Source organism: Dermacentor variabilis, chromosome 8 (assembly GCF_050947875.1).
Source record: "Dermacentor variabilis isolate Ectoservices chromosome 8, ASM5094787v1, whole genome shotgun sequence".
NCBI classification, from domain to species: Eukaryota; Metazoa; Arthropoda; class Arachnida; order Ixodida; family Ixodidae; genus Dermacentor; species Dermacentor variabilis.
Window position 1 is genome coordinate 75,463,107 of NC_134575.1, and position 21,564 is coordinate 75,484,670.

The 21,564-nt window shown below is 47.6% G+C and overlaps 1 protein-coding gene across 1 annotated transcript in view; it reads left to right on the forward strand.

Moving 5' to 3' along the window:
* Positions 1–221: 221 nt before the first annotated feature.
* LOC142591443 (uncharacterized) overlaps positions 222–21,564 on the forward strand; it is a 62,323-nt gene continuing 40,980 nt past the window's right edge. The window contains exons 1-2 of the mRNA XM_075703771.1: positions 222–523; positions 1,601–1,762. Coding sequence (XP_075559886.1) covers positions 289–523; positions 1,601–1,762 — 397 coding nt within the window. The 5' untranslated portion in view covers positions 222–288. The remainder of the gene's footprint in view (positions 524–1,600; positions 1,763–21,564) is intronic.

Consider the following 21,564-nt stretch of genomic DNA (forward strand, 5'->3'; position numbering starts at 1 on the left):
TAAAAACGGAGACTCTTCGAGAGTGTGTACAGATGGTCCTGATGTGAACTCGGACGTTTACCTTGCTCTCGCATGGAGTGGGCTACCTTAAACGGAACCGTGTATCTACAGCCCAATAAAACCTTTTCCCTTCATTTTTCAGAATCTGACGTAGCAGTCGATGGACTTGGTGGATTACATACCCTGAACGTCACCCTAGTCACAACAAACTGGTTGGAAGTGGTGAGATCAAGAAGGCAGTCCTCATGATCTGGGATTGGCGGGATTGTGCTGGTGGCGCGGTGGGACATGAACTTCTCAAGATCGAGGAAAAATACGGACGCAAGAGCAGCTTCTGTGGATCCGGGATCAGCAGACCTCCTCTTCGTGGCTAGGAGAGGCACAACCGACGCAGACGGCATGGAGTCTTGGACGACTCGGGGAAACTGGAAGGAAGAGCAGCAGAAGGAAGTTCCACCATCTTGGATCGGCGGACCTGGGAACGTAGCTCCGGAAGGCACTGCCTTCGCAAGGTCAACGTTGGGTGAGTGCTTGAGCGGCTACGTTTTGTCGGACGATAACGACAGGGTTCTATTATGCAATTAGCTGTGACTGATCGCCACCGTGTGCGCGGGCAACACAGGGGAAGTTGTAGTGAGCTCTCAAAAAGCATGGGGATTACAGCGTTAAAGAAATAGGAGCTGTTGCTCTTGGGAGTAAAGCTCGGTATGGAGATTGGTCATAGGTTGAGGAAACCCGAAATCCGGATGGTGATTGACAAAGTGGGTTTTGATGAGGACGAGCTCACACAGGCATGGTAAAAGATATGTCGCGTTAGGGAGGAAAAGGAGCGCAAGAAGAAAGAAAGGGAGGAAGAGAAAGAGCGCGAGAGGATAGAAGGAGTGTAAGAGAAGAAGTGCGAGATAATGCAGCGCGAAGAACACGACAAGCAGAGGTAGCATGAAATGGAGCTCGCGAAAATATGACGAGAGATAGCGAGATTCACGTGCAGGGCGGATACGGCACCGCCGCAAACGCGAAGCGTGGAAATCACGAGTTTGCTTCAGCCGCACGAAACAGGCGATGACATCGGCGTCTACCTGATTAATTTTGAACAGATTTGTGAGAGGTGACCATTTCACCAGGATGCATAGCCAGAGTGGTTGTTTGAGTTGATACCGGGAAAAGTCGCGAAGGTCGTAGTCCGACTAAGCGCAGCCGAGGCAGGCACGTGCAGTTTAGTGAAGGCAGGTTTGCTCGCTAAATACAAGCTCTCCGCAGAGGAATGTCGGAAGGAACCAATTTCCTCGACCGCAATTAGTGAAGAAAATGTAGCGCTATGTTACGACGTGGCACAGAGTGCAAAGAAAGAGGATGAAACGGCTAGCTCCTTTAGAATTTCGCGCGTGCAATCAAGCGTGTGGAGGCCCTTGAAGGGTCTTATGAACACCATGTAATTTTTTTCTCGTCATCGATAATCGCATGTAAAAATATTGATTCCAATATTTTAACAACTTTCCTGTCGAATATTACTCACATTTTCTTTAGCATTTCCCTTTGCATCAGGAAGTGAACGTTAGGGGGTGAAATATGTCTCAACGTGTTCTTGTTCGCATCGCAGAGACCTATGCAAAGGAGAAGCTGGGGCCGTATGCTGTAACGGTTCTCTTTGGAACCGGTTCGCTCTGGCTGTTAGGTCGGCATTGCGTCACTCGCAGAAAGAGTGGAACGTCGCGGTGCGAGGGAGACGAAAGGAGACGAACGAGAGGCGTTCTGCCGCAAGGTCAAGTTCTTATTTTTGCTTGTATTTTGGGAACGTTGTAGTAATTGAAGAACACTTTCTTTAAAAGAAATATTGGTTTGTGCACAACACTTCTACATTTGATTTCCAGTAATACCTGTCACCTTCCGGCACGTATAGCTAGTAGTTTAAATTAGCTGCGCTGTTTTATTTTATTCCTTTGTTGCTAGGCGGTGCCCCATACGTTAAGCAGAAAAGCGGTTCTCTAGGTGTAGGCCTCGGCTTTACTAGGGTTTTGTTTAGCTTTAGGCCGGAAGACTGTGATCACAGCTCCGTCCACACATCCTACAACACTGTTAATCTTGCCGCCGTCAAGGAAGCGTTCACAGCTGCGGATATCTCTATCTCCGTGTGAGACTGTGATCACGGCTCCGTCCACACATCCTACAACACTGTTAATCTTGCCGCCGTCAAGGAAGCGTTCACAGCTGCGGATATCTCTATCTCCGTGTGAGACTGTGATCACGGCTCCGTCCACACATCCTACAACACTGTTAATCTTGCCGCCGTCAAGGAAGCGTTCACAGCTGCGGATATTTCTATCTCCGTGGAGATAGAGATATCCGCAGCTGTGAACGCTTCCTTGACGGCGGCAAGATTAACAGTGTTGTAGGATGTGTGGACGGAGCTGTGATCACAGTCTCACACCCAGTTTCCTTTTCCCTCAACCGCAATTGCCCTAGCGATGGTGCTCATCATGCGACTGGTACTTTTGCTACTACCCAACACTTTCTACATTCCGAACGTACTGCTGTAAAAAAACGTGGCAAAAGAAAAACAAACAAATGGGCACGCATTCCACCCTGAAGGTGGGCTGCAAGCGGAGCAGGAAGAAAGACAAAGCACACCACTTAGTGTAAAAGCCTACTTATTTCGGGCTTTTCCCTTCCGCGTCTGTAGAATACTCTGTGAACGCACCCAATCGCAACTAATAGCGACTCAACCTGTCTAGGGGCGCGATAACGTAACTCTATTCCAAACAAAACGTATTCCAAACTCCGGACGTCAAAATGACGCGACTGTTTCTGCGTACGGGGGCGGGAACCTGCGACGTTTTTTAATCTGCCCAATCAGCAACCTCCGTCGTTGCCGGAAGCATGTTTTGCTTGTTTTTTACTTGCAAAGGAACCGCATAGCAACTAACATTTAGATAGTAACGCCTAATAAAAGAACAATTGTATGTCGCTGAGAGCAAAATTCTTTTGTAATCTTTTGACGCAAGATAAGTTGAAGCGCGCTTGAAACTAAACACAAATATTTTAATTTTTCGAGTCATAGCCACACATGCGCCAATTCCGCATCCAATCCATTTCGCTACGCACACCTAAGATGGCGGCTACGTGAAAACAGCTGATCGGCTGTGTGGGCCGCACTTGGTGTGTTTTTGCCCGTAACGCTGCCTGATTAGATGAAATCTCGGCGTGCGAGATGTACTTTCGCCCCAGAAGAATTTTGGAAGCTGCGAACATCATGAATACTTTGAAAGCGTAGTGCTCGGTGAGTAAACGCATCATTCTTTCTTGTGCTTAATAACTGAGCAGTAGCATCTGAACATCTGCGGTGATCGCATGGTGTTCACTTTTTCTTTTATTCGCATAGGATACGGAAGAATTGATGAAGGTTAGAAGGCATCTCAACAGATAGCTGGTAAGTAAACGTTTTCTATAGACGATCGCAACTATCTCCGAATGTAGGTCATGATTTAAATCGAAGGTGGTCTGTAACAGAGTCTCATTTTTTTCTTCTCTGCGACACACAGCTGCACAGTGGTACATTCCTCCATGCGGGCGGTACAGAGACTCCACCAACCCGCCAACAGCCGCTGGAGGATGCGGCCTGCAGGGCGGCCGCCGAGTATGCGCAGCAGGGGCAGGGGCAGCTCGCTGAGGCAGCGAACGCGGAGGCCGCCAGTTTCCAACAGCTGCTGCTGCAGCAAAATAGGCAGGTACGTACAACTCGGCCAGGTCATTCTTTAAAGACGTGATCAGTGCGCATGGTAATGTACATTACAACCACATTACACATCAGAGCCATCTGTAGTCATTTGGCTCATTGGTTATTGCACGTTTATACATCTCCTTTGAGGTGTTCTTTAACACATAGCAACTTACAAAACATTTCCATGGTTGCATGTATCACCACAGCATGATTTTTTTTTATTTATTTATTTCATAATACCCCTAAAGGCCCCCGAAGGGGTATTACATAGGGGGTACCGATACATGAAAAAAATGTGAGCTTTGCGCGTTACGGAAAAAACAACTGAAGTACACAAAAGTTATACAAAATTTTTACAAAAGAAAACACAAAAGTTATACAAAAGTACGATATTTAGCAAAATACACATGTAAACAATATACGAAACACAATATACGAAATACATTAGGCAAGTGAAACTCAGATAGAAAATACAAAACTGACAGAGAAAATAAATTAAGGGAATTAAATAGGTACAATGTAAAAGAAGTAAAACGGGGTGTTGCTCTAAACTGCTTCAGTTGTCACGTTAACAAATTAATGGGACATGAATCCACTTGTACAATGTGCACGCAGAATGGTAAGACAATGATCAAAACAATATATACAGTGAACAACGTATGAAGAAACGGTACATAATGGATATTTACATGTAACTATTGCGTAAAAGTTCCTGAAAGGTTGCGAAATCGGTTTGAGTAGCAATGTGTGATGGTAGGTTATTCCATGCAACAATTGTTCGGGGAACGAAGGAGTTAGCATAGTTAGCTGAGCGACAACTGATGCGTTTTATCTTGAAGATATGGTCTGTGCGTGGAAAGAAGGCTGTCGCTGGTTCGAAGATATGGTGAAGGTGCGGATGATGATAAAGTTTGTGCAGCAGTGAGAGGCGGGCAATTCTGCGGCGATGAGATAAGTCGTCAAGCTGAGCGCGAGCTTTTAGTGCTGAAATGCTAGTATAGGTGAATAATCAGAAAAAATGAAACGGACCGCACGGTTTTGCAGTGATTCGATTTCTTGGGTGATATATGTTTGAAAAGAATCCCAGATGGCTGATGCATACTCGATTTTGGGGCGTATTAATGCGATATACGCTAGTCTGCGTAGTTTAGCTGGAGCATGCTTAAGGTTGCGTTTGAGGAGGCCTAAGGAGCGGTTAGCTGATGCCAACGTCAGGCGGATGTGATGATGCCACGTTAGATCAGACTGTAAGTGAACACCAAGGTACTTATATGAAGTTGTAAGTTCAATTATGTTGTTAGATATTACATACGATGTTGGAATACGGTGGTTGCGCCTAGTAAATGATAATAACTTCGTTTTAGCTGTATTAAGAGTCATCAACCATGTTGAACACCATGTGTTAATAGCGTCAAGATCGGTTTGAAGAATATCTTTGTCATTGTCGCATGAAATTAATCGATATACTACGCAGTCATCGGCAAAAAGTCTGATGTGGTAAGACACACAGTTAGGCAGGTCATTAATATAGATTAAGAAAAGTAAAGGGCCAAGAACGCTGCCCTGCGGAACACCGGAGGTTACTTTGGTAAAGAGGAAGTACTGCTGTTACCAGACGTATATTGTACTCTGGATGAGAGGAAATACTTAATCCATCCAATAACGGTTGGGTGTATGTTAAGGTTCATTAGCTTCAGTATTAGTCTATGGTGAGCAACGCGATCGAAAGCTTTCGAGAAATCCAGGCAGATAGCATCAACTTGAAAGCCTAGGTCTAGGTATGAATGTATGTCATGTAAAAAGCCGGCTAACTGTGTTTCGCATGAATAACCACGACGAAAGCCATGTTGGTAATCAACAAGAATTTTGTGCTCTTCTAAGTAGTTAATGATTTCAGTATACAAGATGTGTTCAAGTAATTTACAAATAGTACTAGTTAAGGAGATGGGGCGGTAATTTAATGGGTGAGTTCGGTCTCCGGACTTAAAAATGGGTATGACTTTTTCCACCTTCCAATCGTGCGGAATAGTGTTAGTTGATAAAGACTGCGAGAAGAGTGCACATAATATAGGTGATAAACTAGGTGACAAATGTTTTAACACTTCATTATTAATGCCAGTGTGATCAGAGGCGGAAGAAAGTTTAAGTTTATTTAGTAAAGAAGAAATACCTGCTTCGCTAACAATTATTTCTGGCATTGATATGTTAATGAGATTGTCAAGGGTTGGTGAAGATATGGTGTCTTCCTGTGTAAATACAGATGAAAATGCGCTATTCAATAAATCAGCACATTCCGAGTGGTGGACCATATCACCGTGCTCATCAACTAGTGTTAAATCGGGATAGCTCTTCGGGTTTATTACGCGCCAAAAACGTTGAGGATTGTTAGTGAGCATAGAATATAGGTCATGGGCAAAGAAATGTCGTTTAGATGATTTTAGCAGTGACTGATATTGCTTATCGCAGGTCTTATAACGGTGCCAGGAATCTGAGTCGCGGGCTTTATCGGCTTTACGATATAAACGCTTTTTCTTATTATTAAGGCACCGAAGCTTTACGGTAAACCACGGGGCTGTCGGGGTGCAGGCTATTTTGGTTAGAGGAACGAATCGATTAATTAGTTCAGTAAGAGTGGTTTTAAGTTCAGCCCAGTTATGTTCGATGGTTTGAAATTGGCATCTATTGAGGAAATGTAAAGAGAAGTCAGATAGCGCGGAGTTTATGCTGTCAAAATCCGCTCTATTGTAACATCGGATGTACTTATCAGAGCACGGACGTCTTGGAAGGGAAACTGCAAGACTACCTGTTATGATATCATGGTCAGATAGCCCATCTTGATGAGTCAAGTCGAAGCACACGTCAGGATCAGTGGTTAATACTAGATCTAAAATATTAGCGGATGTAGCCGAAGATCGCGTAGGACGGGTGATAAGCTGTGTTAAAGAAAAGTCGAGACATGACTGCAGGAAAGTGTGGGCCTCAGATAGGTAGGTTGCTGTTGAAAGGTTAGCCCAATCAACTTCGGGGAAATTAAAATCACCGAAAATTAGTACTAGAGATTTAGAAAAACGAACAGTAATGATTTCAAGGAGCCATTGGAATTCACGAGAAAACGTATTGCCCATGTCAGGAGGTCGATAAAAAGCACCAATGATTATTAGGCCTGCTTTATGTTTTATGGAAACCCACACACGCTCTAAAAAAGTGTCAAGGTGAATACGTGTGGCGAAAAGATTTTTTTGCACTGCCACCAAAACGCCACCACCTATTCGATTTGTCCTGTCACATCGAAAGTAGTTAAATGAAGTCCAGCTTTCCAGAATGCAGGTATCGGGGACAGTATCGGTAAGCCATGTTTCGGTTAGTATCACTATCGATGCTGAACATGAGTCAATGATGGATGATAGCTGTACTGTTTTAGAAATGACACTTCTTATGTTTGTGTAAAGAAAAGGAATGCGGTCTTGGGCGTCATTCTTCCTCGATATCGGTCCAGTGGATTGATGGTTAGTGTGATCACATAACACTCGTCATTCTGTAGCTCTTTCAGACACTGGCTTTGCGCGTTTCTGATCGCTATCCCAGATATAAACGTCATTATTAATAAACAACTTGTTGAACACAAGTCGCACACGATCGCCTTCCTTTCGTATTGTTTTGGAAAATAGCAGAAGGTTGCGGCGTTTATTTCGCACTGTTTCAGAGTAGTCGCGGGAAATGCTAAAAGGTTTATCTTTTAGTTTGTAACCATAGCCAAGTAGTGCATCAATTTCTTTGTCATTGGAAAACTTCGCAATAATCGGTCGCTTTTTATCGTTAGAGAAACGACCTAATCTGTGCGCTCTTGCTATTGAGGACACTTTCATACCAAGATGATTGTCGCAAAATTCCTGAACCAGGCGCTCAGAAGTTTCCCATCGTTCGCTCTGTTCAGAGTCAGAAAGCCCGTAAAATAGTAAATTGCACCTGCGGGAGCGGTTTTCTAAATCGTCGACATTATCTTCTATTTTGGAGATGCTCAATTCGTGAGTTGGAAGGGAGTGCGCATTAGCCTCCCCTGACAAAAGCCCAGAAGTTATCTTTCGCTCGATATCATCGAGTTGATTCTGCATTTTAGAAAAGCGTTCTTCGCAGTTTAGTGCTACTTTCTCAGAAACATTGGACAGAATTTTAGTTTCAAGTTCAGAAACACGTCGACTTAGTTGGTCTAGGTCGCTTTTTATGCCGATATGGATTTGTAGTACCTTATTAACAGATTCTAAAATACCTATACTATTAGAATCTAGTCTCCGAACAGTGCTGAATACAAAATCAAGTTTTTCTTCTTGTGGTTTAGTCATGGGACCCGGGTTTGCCTCTACGTCGCCCCCAAGCAGCAAAAGGCGCCATAGATGCAAGACACTATCACAAAAACACTTCATTGAATCGGGTGGCCACGACACCGCTAATAAGAACACGTCGTTGTTACGAAAAGAAAAAGCACCATTTAGGCTCACCTGCACAAGCATGTAAAGTGAGCGTGGCATCACAGCTGCGGTGTCGTGGCCCGAAGTGCTGTCGAAATGGGTGTGCTTTAGTACTGTGCATGTCGTAGATAAGTTTCATGTTGCCAGCCGAGTAATGCAGTCGTATCCAGAACTGGTGGTTGATCCGGTGACGGACTCGACGATTGACTGCGCATCCAACGTAAACCTTTCAGCTCGGTGTCTCCATTAGGTCCGGTATTTTCCGATGGATAAGCCAGGCGCTGCAGTGCGACGGCCGACGGTGAACCGAGTATCGCCATCAACACCTGCACAAGCATGAAAAGTGAGCGTGGCATCACAGCTGCGGTGTCGTGGCCCGAAGTGCTGTCGAAATGGGTGTGCTTTAGTACTGTGCATGTCGTAGATAAGGTTCCATGTTGCCAGCCGAGCAATGCAGTCGTATCCAGAACTGGTGGTTGATCCGGTGACGGACTCGACGATTGACTGCGCATCCAACGTAAACCTTTCAGCTCGGTGTCTCCATTAGGTCCGGTATTTTCCGATGGATAAGCCAGGCGCTGCAGTGCGACGGCCGACGGTGAACCGAGTATCGCCATCAACACCTGCACAAGCATGAAAAGTGAGCGTGGCATCACAGCTGCGGTGTCGTGGCCCGAAGTGCTGTCGAAATGGGTGTGCTTTAGTACTGTGCATGTCGTAGATAAGGTTCCATGTTGCCAGCCGAGCAATGCAGTCGTATCCAGAACTGGTGGTTGATCCGGTGACGGACTCGACGATTGACTGCGCATCCAACGTAAACCTTTCAGCTCGGTGTCTCCATTAGGTCTGGTATTTTCCGATGGATAAGCCAGGCGCTGCAGTGCGACGGCCGACGGTGAACCGAGTATCGCCATCAACACCTGCACAAGCATGAAAAGTGAGCGTGGCATCACAGCTGCGGTGTCGTGGCCCGAAGTGCTGTCGAAATGGGTGTGCTTTAGTACTGTGCATGTCGTAGATAAGGTTCCATGTTGCCAGCCGAGCAATGCAGTCGTATCCAGAACTGGTGGTTGATCCGGTGACGGACTCGACGATTGACTGCGCATCCAACGTAAACCTTTCAGCTCGGTGTCTCCATTAGGTCCGGTATTTTCCGATGGATAAGCCAGGCGCTGCAGTGCGACGGCCGACGGTGAACCGAGTATCGCCATCAACACCTGCACAAGCATGAAAAGTGAGCGTGGCATCACAGCTGCGGTGTCGTGGCCCGAAGTGCTGTCGAAATGCATCATCTTTGTTTAACAGTTGAACTAGTCACGAATACTGTCTTCTGACAGGCAGAGGCTGCTTGGTAGGATCTGCTACGTTTCACATGTTTTAAACATAACAGACCATATACGTTTGCACGGCCATTTCTCATGTCATATGTAAATGATCTCGCTGCCTTCAAGAGTAACCTTGCTGAACCTGTAACACTTGCAAACAGTGCGAATCAAACGTTTACATTGCATAACCTGCAGCTGAAGCGAGTGAATTTGTTTCGCAGCATCATCAGCAGCTGGTGGAGGAGCCGAGGTCGACCCGGGTGGTGCAGCAGCAGCTGGCAACAGAGATGCGTGGTTTGAGAGAAGCCACTGGCCTCATTGCGACAACACTGCGCCAGCTCCTGGCTGCCCTGGCTCGCCACCGCAAGCAGCCTCAGCCATGAGGGACAGTTCCCCCCCGCCCATATTATCCTTTAGTACTAGTAGGTACAAGTGTTGCCCATCTTTCCGTTCAAATCACCGCTGCAGCATTTGGTGGTGGTGCCCATACGTCCTCGAAAGCTGTTGTGCCGAGTTGTAGCCAGTCTTGTGAAATTATGTGCAGGTCATGTGCGACCGTGGCAGCGAAAACTGATATTGCTGTGATGTCACTTGAAACACGAATGCGTTTTCTTTTGTATGTAGCACTAAAGGATGATATGACTGTTTTCCCTATATTTCTGTCCCTAATCATATTTTTTTTCAAGGTAATTTCTTTTCATGTGTATTTTCACTTGCAGTGCAAGTTTGCCCAAGTGAGACGTTATAAATTATATGTAGAATTTTCGCCATATCTCCGTTAGGTGTTGTTCACTTCTGTTTTGCTGTTACTGATATGTTTCAATGCGCACCGTTTTTCCAAGGAAGATATACACTATGGAATCACTTTTACAGCAACTTCGACATTGTCTCGCACACATACAGGTGCACTTAACTACAATGCTGTGATAACTGGAAATGAATTTTCATGCCATATGCATGTCGTGTTTGCAATGTCAAACATTTCGTACCTACGCAATGCAAGGTAGCCGAATTGGAATTTTTTTAACACCAAGCGCCTGTTACTTGTGATAGTTATTGTGATATTTCAGGTGTCCTTACCTATGATAGCAGTAGAATGTATTCCCCATTGTAGTTGAGCACAGTTTGTGACATACATAATGGAGCTATCGATGTGGCCACTATTTTGACATTCGCTGCCAGGCTACTCTCGCAGCCGTTATATGAAATACCGTTGAAGTGCCAAACGATTTCTCACTTGTCCTTCCTTAAAAGCATGTAAATGACTTTTTTATATTGTGATCTTATTACGGCACTATTCATTGAACTATTCCGTGCTACAAACACGCTCACTACATAATAGACAAGACATCTTTCTTGCTGTTAAGTTGCCGGATGAAGATAAATGGTTGTGTGCGAGTTGAAAAAAAACATTATGCTCGTGTCCTATTTATGCAGTTTAACATCGGCCAACAGCCCATTGGTAGTGTACTGGGTCCCATGTAGGGAACATCACACGGCTATTTTGGCGCCATGAAGTCATGCTCTGTGTGCTTGTCTGTCATTTGCTTTGATGAAAGATAGCATTGAAGATCGATCAGATGGTTTTATTTACAATGCAGATATAAATAAACGATTTTAAACAATGCAAGTGGCACTTGAAATGAATATTTACAATTTATGTTCCTTCAATTTCAGAACTATTAACATATGTACACTCTCCCAAAGGAGAATAACGTGCTTGCCATGCCAGGCCATTGTTTTCGGCATAACTTGGCCTTCTGTCAAGGAACTGTGCGGTGGCTGTGTGGCGAAACAGCGCAGGGCCTACAAGGTTCGTGAGAACAGTACAGATTGTAAAGCGAGAAGTGTTGTGCTTGGCAGCAGCCCAAATAGGAAGCGAGGAGACGAAGACCAATATCCTCCCATGCGCAGTGCAGATGGCGGTGACAGTGTCGTTGATTACAGAAGCAACAGCAGCAGCAAATCATTTGGCAAACCCCAGCTGCCCAGAGAATTGGCTACAACATTCTGCTGATGAACACAAAGTGTTCTATCCACAGGTACTAAATTAAAGGCTCTCATGTAGTGTCACAGTGGAATGATGCAATCATCTCCGGTAGTGACAGCTCACTGGCAGAGGACACGTGAAAACGCTGGTTATGATTGAGCAGATTCGATAAAAAAACAGCACGCTATCCATTAATTGCACACATTTCTTCACATTCGTTCCTGCTCTCTATTAGGTGTGTAGACAGCAGTAATAAACATCTGCCTGCAGTGTCAGGCATGTGTTTATTGCTGCTGTCGGTGCTGCTCTCGACGCAGCCGCCTTCGCACCCTTTTCAGGTAGTGCTGGTGCTGCTGTCGTGTCGTGCCGAATGAGCTAATAACATTATCCCGGGCAGCACAGCCTGTCAAGTACATTATGCGTGCTGCCCTCACTCGGGGAACTCTCTGTGGGGAGGGGTTGCCACTTTCATCGTCACTACTGCTGCTGCTGCTGTCATCACTAACATCATCCAACACGCCACCTTCGTCAAGACACAAGTTGTGCAACACTGCACATGCTGCAACGATGTTGGCAGCACGGTCTAGTTCGCAGTTGAGGGCGCGGTACCGCTGAAGGCAGTGGAAGCGGCTCTTCAGAAGCACAATGCACCGCTCCACTACTGGCCGCATGGCAGCATGTGCAGTGTTGTACCTGCCTTCCGCAGTGTGTATGGGAGGGTGGCCTGTGACTGGGGTCAGGAGCCATGGTTCCAGGGGGTAGCCGCTGTCACCTGCAGGGTCATAAAACATGGTATGAAATCTGCACAAAGTTTAGTAGGCGAAGCACGGGTCATGTAAAATGCACCTACTACAGAAGGGATGCAATAAAGGACTATACAGGCTGAGCACCTGACGCAGCTGTGATCACAGATAAGAATAGCTGGGACATAGTAGCATTCATTTTGCAGCAAGGCAGCTCTTTCTGTAGTCTTCATTCACAAATGACTATCAGTGTAAAAAAGAATGTGACAACGCGTGCACTGTACACTCACATTAAAGATTAGTTTAAAGTACAGCGCAGCTGTGTTGTCACTTGTTTCGTGCAGATACCATTGGATAATTTCTACATCTCACCTATACTTAATAACCTGACTATAACATAAGGGGTTCGGGCTTGAATATTCTCTTACGGCGCGAGCACGCTTTGCTGCATGCTGCTAGAATTGCAACTGTAAAAAATTTTCCCGCTGCTCACCGAGGAGGTGTTCGCCGGCCTTGGCAATATGCCCCTCCAGGAGCCGACGACGCAACCACGTAGTTCTCCAGACGTAGGCGTCGTGGTCTGACCCCGGTTGCAGAGTGTCGGCGGATGTCGCAGATCTGACGAGAGCGCGCACAGCATAAGTCACGCGTTGCTATGACGGGCAAATTAGACAAAAATTAGGATACTTACGAACATTGTTTTGAGGGCGTAGTAGCCTTTGCGGAACCTGAATGCCGCCTTCTGCTCGCCCTTCGGTGCGATGATGGCTATAAGGCTGCCGTCCACGCATCCGAAGACGCCAGGAATGGAGCCACGTCGAAGGAACCCTTCCTTGTCAGCCGCCTTCTCCTCCGACGTCCTCGGGAAATGGACCCACTAGTTCGGGCTCCGGCGTGGACGATTGCCTCCGCCACGCGTCGCACACACTTGCTGACCGCAGGCTGGGTCACGCCGATCGTCTCCTCGCTCCCTACCGAGGCTCGAAAGCTGCCCGTTGCGAAGAATCGCAACGCGCACAACACTTGTCGCTCCACCGACAGCGCCGTTTTTATCATGCCTCCGAGTTCCTCCGTCACTTCGTCGCACAGCCACCGCACAGTTTCTTTCTTCAGGCGAAAGTGACGCCGAAACAGTTCGTCTGGCATGTAAAACGCATCCTCGGGCTCCCTCCTCCCGCGCCCGCGCTGACGAGCCGCCGGCGCCGCCGCAACGCAATCAAGAAGGCCGCCATTTTTTTTCTATTCCAACCGGAACGGGGCACTCACCGGTTATTCCACGAATTTGGCGGGTTTGTTCGGCATAATTTAGCATAATGAATGCGTAAACGTCACTTTTACGTGGCAGTTTTTGAGCATTCCTGACGTCGCTTGACAGGCAGGAAAAATGGGCGCGGCGTCAAAAATTCGGCCAATGAGCGAGCGATGTCGACCATTTCGGAATAGAAACAGAACGGAATAGTTTTACGTTATACCAACCCAAGTGTCCGAACTGAAACGCCCTGAGCGTCTCAAGACGCTGGCTTACCCGCAAGAAATTTACAAGGGCGTTCTATGCCGCTTCTTAACGGACGCCCCCGTGGAGAAATATTGGCGAGCAGCTCTGGTTCTAACGTCGGCATTGCGGACAGCCCTACTACATCTCCCCACTCTGTGCAGTACAATGATCATGAGTGGTTCGTGAGACAATCCATCTCCCTTATCGATAGCCAAAAACCGGATTTCTTGAGTGTGCAGCGGGAAATCTTTCTTTGGGGTCCTGTGTAGAATTCCTACAGAAATACAGCGTCGCAACTTTCTAAAAACACATGGTTGATTGTTTCGTCCGGTTTACATGTTTGGCAGAGAACTCCACAAGGCACAAAAAGCGTCCTTTCCGCAGTCCATATTTTCATGGTCACTGCTCGTGTGCGTAAACGAAAGAGACAGGTTTTAACATCTGGTGGTAGCAATACCATGATTCACAGATATGTTGAGCAAAAGTCACAAATACCTGAGCGATCCTGGTTGCCTTATGTATAATTACTTTCGAATATGAAATTTATTTAGAAATGCGTGCTCCAAGAAAGGAGAATGTTTTTTAGCACTTGCAATAGGTTAATGTATTTCTCTTGTGTTATCTTTGTCACATGTTATAAGAAATCAGAGGCGTCCGTCGCAAAATTGTTTCAATGTCAGGCATCCGTGCTAGTCGTCCTTTGCTTAAATCCAGCTAACGGTTCATTTTCATAATGATTATTTAATTATCTTTTACACAGTACTTTGTCGTAAGTGACGAATTTACAAAAACGAAAATATGTGTAAATCAAGAAGGAAGAAGTCTAAGCGAATCCATGTACTACTCATAAATCCCGTATGCTGGCTTAACCGCCCCAATTCCTGCTCCCGTAGACACAAGTAACAAAGTTCCCTCTGGTAATTACTGCGTGAAACTACTTATTGGGCCGTTTCTTAACTTTCCTCTCACTACGACAGGTGTCACCACGTACCTGACGGGTTTGCTTTGCCTTCTCGTAGAAGGCTTGAGAGCTTTGAGGCAAAGACAATGCAAAATGGACTGGAGGGTATACGTATACATTGCCGCACTACGAAAAATTATGCAGATCCCACGCACTGTGGGAATCAATGTAAGCGAAGCTTTCAGTGCTCGTTGCTTTGATTCACGATAACTAGCCGTGATGCTGACGGCGAAAGCTTCATTTTTTCAACGTTCAGTCTAACAATGGAGTGGTGAGTTGATGTTAAACGTTACCTTACGTGCGCCAATGCTGTTTGTCTGCGTAGTACACAGAACACACAGGGAGAGGTGTTGGATGAGTTGTTGTGTGCCGTATTTCATAACCTTAGATATGGTTGAGCATTGTCATTACCACACATGACACATCCCAACGCGGCAGAAGTATCAAACTTGAATTGGATTATGGAGCAGTACATGCCTAAACCCCAATCAGGTTATGAGGCAAGCCGTAATGGTGGAATTTTGACATCGTGATGTTCTTTAACGTGCCCCAATACCTAAGCGCCACCTAAACAACCTACAGACGTGATAGCGTCAACGTTTCATTATAACATACCAAAAAAATGCAATTCGTTAACGCTGCAACACGCACAAACCCCTTTTGCAGCGTTGCTGCCATCTATAGAGTGGCGCAGCCCGCTCAGTTCCTTCCAACACCATCGCGCTCGCTTTTACTCAGTCGTAAGAAACCTGTGGTTACTGGGAAGTGGGAAAAGTAGTCAGGAATCTTTGAGTACAAGCGCGTTCCAATTTTAAAGTCGAAGCCTAAGCGTCCTGAGAATGTTCCTACTCCTAACAGAACCTCGCGACTACGCCATTATCGTGGGCGCGTTCGTTGAGGCCATGCCTGCGCCCCTCCGCCGCAAGATCGAGCCATGCGGTTCCAGCTTTAGACCTCTGGTCGGACAACTTCACTTTCTGGAACAAATTGTGAAACAATCTACGCGAGACTATGCAGACCATGATGACCCTGTGGGCTCGTGCACTCGCCTTCTATTTCCTTGGCACAAAAAATCGTTACATACTAACAGGCGTACGCTTAAGCCATGGACCACAAGTGTTAAACGGACCTGCATTTTACTCTACGGCTATGACACTTTGTCGCCACGTGCAACAGGTATGTCCTGATGTAGACGTTCTTAAAAACCGTGGCGTGGATACAATGCCTTACTGCTTTCTCCAGTTCCCCGAGCGCGCCGTGCACGCTCCAATAATGTGTCGTGGGGTGCGATAACGGCGTCATTTCTGTCAGGCCACATACGCGACTTCATGTGGTGTCTAGGGTGGCGAGTGCTCCCAATGTGCGACAGACTAGAGTAGTGGGGCATAATCCCATCCTCGTTGTGTCTCAATTGCCCCCAACAAGAATCCATCAAGCATGTGCAATTGTAATGCATCATTGCTAGGGTATTTTGGTGAGCCGAGCGTGCTGGTTTCCGTGGCCTTGTAGTTAACGTTCTATTGCATCTGGTCGTTGCTCACGTGGACGCTTTGCGCGACTTTTATCTGCTTCGGGGGCCTTTTGTTCATGGTGTAACTGGTGTGAGGCCGTTGCCGCGGGACGTCGTCGCCACGCCCTGTTTCCACTTCTGTAGAGGCTCTACTTTGAGCTATTGCCGTTTCTGTCAGAGAACGTGCTCTTTCTCTGGAAAGAGGGGTTCGTTCGACAGTGCTCATGCCGTTTCCTGTCAGTGGCTGATGGACGCGTATGGCTTAATTTTTGACCAACCTGTTGCTAGTAGGCAGGCTATCAAAAATTGTCACTGAACATACATGTATGTAGGTGCCCGTGATTTCTGTGTGCTCTCGTATGCATGATCATGTTTGTATATACACATCTCATAGCATCGCTACAAAACCATGTAATGTCATATCATCATTGTACATAACCATGGTGTACACTGTATATATTGAACACCATTTTGTGTGATGTGACAATCAGTTCATGTGTAACTGTGCGTTTCCATGGGTCTATGTGGTTATATGTTAGTAAGTGTAGACTCGCACACTTGTTTCAAAACGTGCCATGTATACAATGCTTCGTACATTGTATATGTTACCTTCCTCATGGAAATGTCCCGTCATTGTGACTCGTTGTTTGTACCGTTGTTTGTTGAAATAAACTTTTTCTAAATAAGCAGGACGCTCACGCCGACGCCAGAGTTTCTGCAGCACGGGTTCTTTAACGCTATTGCGTTAATAATTGTAGGCATTTATGTAAGACACAGGCATTGCAGCAATTTTTAAAAAGCGACACACCCTTTTCGCGCAATATGTGACTAGGGCTTTCTGACCAGAAATCGATCCGAAGATGTCAGGCTCCAGTAGAAAGTCCAAGCTATTCAATTATGAGTAGGTGGGTGAATAACTTTCTTGAGGTCCCTCGATGCGCGCGATTAGCGCGAAGCGCGCCGCTCCCATGTCGGAACAGAGAGGTCATGTCCCTCCGCCGCGTCGCGGGACCGATGGACAGCCCAGAGCTTTGCTTCGAGGTCTGAGCTGCATAGAGCTCGGTCCCACTCTTGCTTGGTGGTCCTGGCCCCAGATGCCCGAGGGCGACCCCAGAGCATGTGAGGAAGGCTAGCTATATCTTTACAACAGTGGCACCCAAGAAGGCGGGGCATGGGTAGGTCCCCGTCTGAAGCCGCCTATACGTGACTTCTCTAGCTTTATTGAGTGGTTTGTGCGGTAGCGGCACGATTTTTTTTTGATTAACTTATAGTGCTCCGTGAGATCGTTGTAAGGGACGAGGGGGTGGCGCTCGCTTTTCCATCCTGCCGAGAGGGAGTCCGAGCTCACACGGTGAGTTAGGCCTCGTGCGACCTCACACGCCCTCTCGTTGATGTTCGGGAGCGGCCCCTCTATAATGGTCCCAGTAGCAGGGAACAAATCGATGTAGTGTGCGGTGGTGTGTTGAGCACCAAGCATTCTGCCGATGGTCAGGGATATGGTCCCTGTTCCGAAGAACAGAATTGACCTATTGGAGCTGCACTATACCAAACTTGAATGTTGGAATACCCTTTTATCGTCTTCTAGCAGTTCAAGGTTGATGGCCGCCTGCTCGGCCACCTCAGGACTATCAGTGCGGGACGTGCACGCGTTGACGACCGTGCCAGCTTTGCAGACCACCGCTGCTACATAGGCTCGTCTGCCAGGATATTTGGCTGCATCCGTAAAGCAGCATGCTTTCCCAGAGGCGGCTGCCTGTCGAAGGAGCGCTTTGGCTCGAGCAACTCTTCTGTGGATATTGTGCTCTGGGTTCATATTTCTGGCCAGAGGGGCTGCCCTGATTTTTTCCTCTGGTCGGCTGTTAGCCCGTGGCTGTTACACTCGATCTCCTGGGGCGCGACACCGAGTTCTCGTAGGATCCGTCGGCCCGCGCGTGTGCCGGACAGCCTGGTGATCTGTGCCCGTTCCTGTTCCTCCACAATCTCGCTCAGCGTGATGTGCATGCCTAATGCGTCTAGTGCATCCATGCTCGTGTGCAAAAGAGCCACCCATGGCTCTTTTGGCGACCTTACGCAGGAGCGTTTCAAGCTTGTCTCGCTCCACCTTGGACCAATTATGCATGGCCGCGATGTACACGAATTGACTGATTACGAAGGCCTGTACCAGCCAGGCAAGTTGTCCTCCTTGAGCAGATGATCCCGGTTCGCCACTCGTCTCAGTAGGCGTGTGGCGCTCTCGGCCTACGTCGTGAGCTTAGCGACTGCGATGGTGTTCGAGCCATTCGCCTCTGTTGTCATGGTCAACATCTTGATGTGACGGACCACCGGAATCGTGTTGCCTACTGCGGTGTACATGCGGATACATGGGTCAGTGGCTGTGTCCCATCCCTTCGGCTTGGGCCCTCGTCTCTTGAGCCTGTATAGCAGAAGCTGGCTTACTTGGCAAGCATCGCAGGCCTGTTGGTTCGAGGTTCTCGATTCGAGTCGGTTGCCTAGACAGTCCTGATATGGCCAGGTTTAAGAGGGTAGGGGACACCCCCAAGCCCTGTGGGGTATCCTTGTCGCACAATATCACTGGCTCCGACTGCAGGGAGCCGACTCGTAGCGAGGCCTGCCCTCCGCTCAGGAAGTCACGGATGTAGTCATGGAGACGTTGACCAAGTCCGAGTGTTGAGACTTGTTGTAGAATGAAGGAATGCCGTATGTTATCAAATACCTTTTCTAGGTCAAGGTCTAGGATGGCCTTGACGCCTCTTGTGCTGTCTAGTATCTGGCTTTTGACCAGCTTCATTGGCTCTTGCGTCGCCAGCCCCTGGCGAAATCCAATGATGTTGTGAGGATATATCTCGTTGTCTTCCAGGTAAGCATTCATATGGTTAAGCACCGCACACTCAATGGTCGTACCCAGTCATGACGTAAGCTAGATTAGACGCAGATTGTCCATGCTTATAGGTTTGCTGGGTTTCTGTGTTAATACCGTTCTGGCCGTCTTCCATTCTATGAGAACTCTGCCTGAACGCCACATCTCATTAACTATCGCAGTGAGCTGTTCCGCGCCGCCCTCGTCCAGATTGTGGAGGGCCTTGTTGGTGATGCTTTCCGGCCCCGGTGCGGATCGGCTGTTGAGACCTCTGAGCGCTTGTATGACCTCTTCCATGGTGAAGTCGGCATCAAGCTCCGCATTACGTCGACCCGAGTATTGGGAAGTCGCGCCCTCGGAAACAGCCGCATCCAGCACGGGGAAAGACTTGGCCGTCAGTCTCGCTATGAGATAGCCCAGTGTTTCGGTCTTGCATGCCTCGTATAGCAGCTTGCTCATGCGTCCCTGCGCTAGGTCTTAGTACTCGCGCCATCCAAGAGGTGTTTCAGAAGGTTCCAAGAGCCGCCTCTACGTACCTGCCCGTCAGTCATGTTGCCGATCTGGTCCCATTTCTGCCTATCTAGTGTGGAACAGTGCTGTTCGATGCTTTGGTTCAGCTCCGCAAACTTCTTGCGCAGCCGATGGTTCAGGCGTTGCCCTTTCCATCTTTGCAGTAAAGATTGCTTGGCTTCTAGCATATGGGCGAGTCTACTGTCCATCTTCTCAGTTTCCAGGTCGGTGGTGACCGTTCACGTTGTTGCCTCGAGATCTATCTGGAGTGGTGTCATCCACCCGTGTAGGGATGCGTTCGAGTCTTCCGCGGGCCTACCGGTCCCCAGCTCTCTGAACTTGTCCCAGTCTACTAGCTTGAATATCTTTTCCTCGGTCCTGTGCGAACCTACCGTCATCGCTGCGATGTAGTGGTTGCTTCCCAGATACACGCCTGTGTGAGACCACGACTTTCAATTAATGTCCTTGGGGAAGGCGAGGTAGGGTGTGGTGTCCATGCTGGTGGAAATTCGTCGTCTTCTGTGTTGTATCGAGTTTGTTTTGAGTCCGAGGTCTGCCTCGATGCTCTCTTCCCATAGATCTTTGCCCTTAGGTGTACTCTGCACGTATCCCCACGTCGGATGCGGGGCATTAAAGTATCCCGCCACGAGCATGGTGTTACGGCCTGCAAAGTGCATGGCCTTAGCTACGAAAGCCCGAAACCTCTGCCTGTGCTGTTTTGGGCTGCTGTATGCATTGAGGATAAATATTGGCTTGATACATACATCTCCCCTTGCCTGCTATCTCTGCCATCAGATATTTGATGTTATTAGACGGCATGTGGATGTCGTGCTGTACGAAAGTGAGCGTGTTCCATACCAGAATGGCGACCACGCTACCGTCGGAATGCTTGGCCGGGGTACGATAGCCTTGGATTTTAATGTGCTCGGTGAGCGTCTCCTGTAGCAAGATCACGCTAGGCATCATTTCGTGTGTCCTGAGGTACTGCTGTAGCGTTTGTCCCTTGCCTCCCAGTCCTCGACAATTCCACTGCCATAGTTTATATAAAGCCTGTGATGGGTTCTGGCATCATGAGGGGTTCTATGCATGCTGGGATGACTGCATGGCATTACTCGTTGTTTGACTGGTCGCTATCCCAGAGGCGCTGGTTGCTCGGGGTCGTAGTGTAGGGGCCACCACATTGTCTAGGAAGGCCTCAATCTTTATGCAGGGTTTATTGTATCTTTCTTCCATAGCCACCATATTAGTTTGGAGACTGTTCATGTTAGTGTGTAGGTTGGCTACATTTGTTTCGAGACGAGCGATATTGGATTGCATGCCGGCTACCGACTCCGTTAGCTCCTTGACACTGTCACTGAGCCCACTCCGCATCTCGCGAATCTCGGAGCGAGCGCACCAGGCCGCCGTCGATTCTTGTTCGCCATTGCGAGCCCTGCGTTTGGTGGACCTCTCGCTATCGATTTCGTCATCTGCGTCGTTACTGATCGGCCGTGCTTGGGATGTAGGCTCGACCGTAATACTAGCCGTATTGCCGCTCCTAAGTTCCTCTACTTCTCTCATGAGGTTTTGAATCACGGTCTCATTTCGGTAAGCGGCAAGCATTAGTATTAGTTCATCTTTTAGATAAACTTCGCATCCCACTGCATCCACAGAACACTGAAGCCGTTGAAGCGTTTCAAGAACCACCCTTTCTTCTGCCGCTTGATTCAACGGTTTGCTGTTGCTGACGTTGCTTACACGCTGACATGTGCCCTACGAAAAGGTGTACCCTTCGATAGGACAGCCGAGATTGACGGCTCTTTTCGACAGCTTAAGTTGCTGGTGAGGCCACACCCTATTCTCCGAAAATTTGACTCTCTGCGCCAACAGAAATTCACACAGGTGCAAGTGGTATTTGTGCTATTCTGGGTACCGCTGTGGTGGCAGAGAACAACTTGTTTCATGGGCCAACTGCTCGCTAAGCAAGCAAGAACGTAATTGCACCGTAAC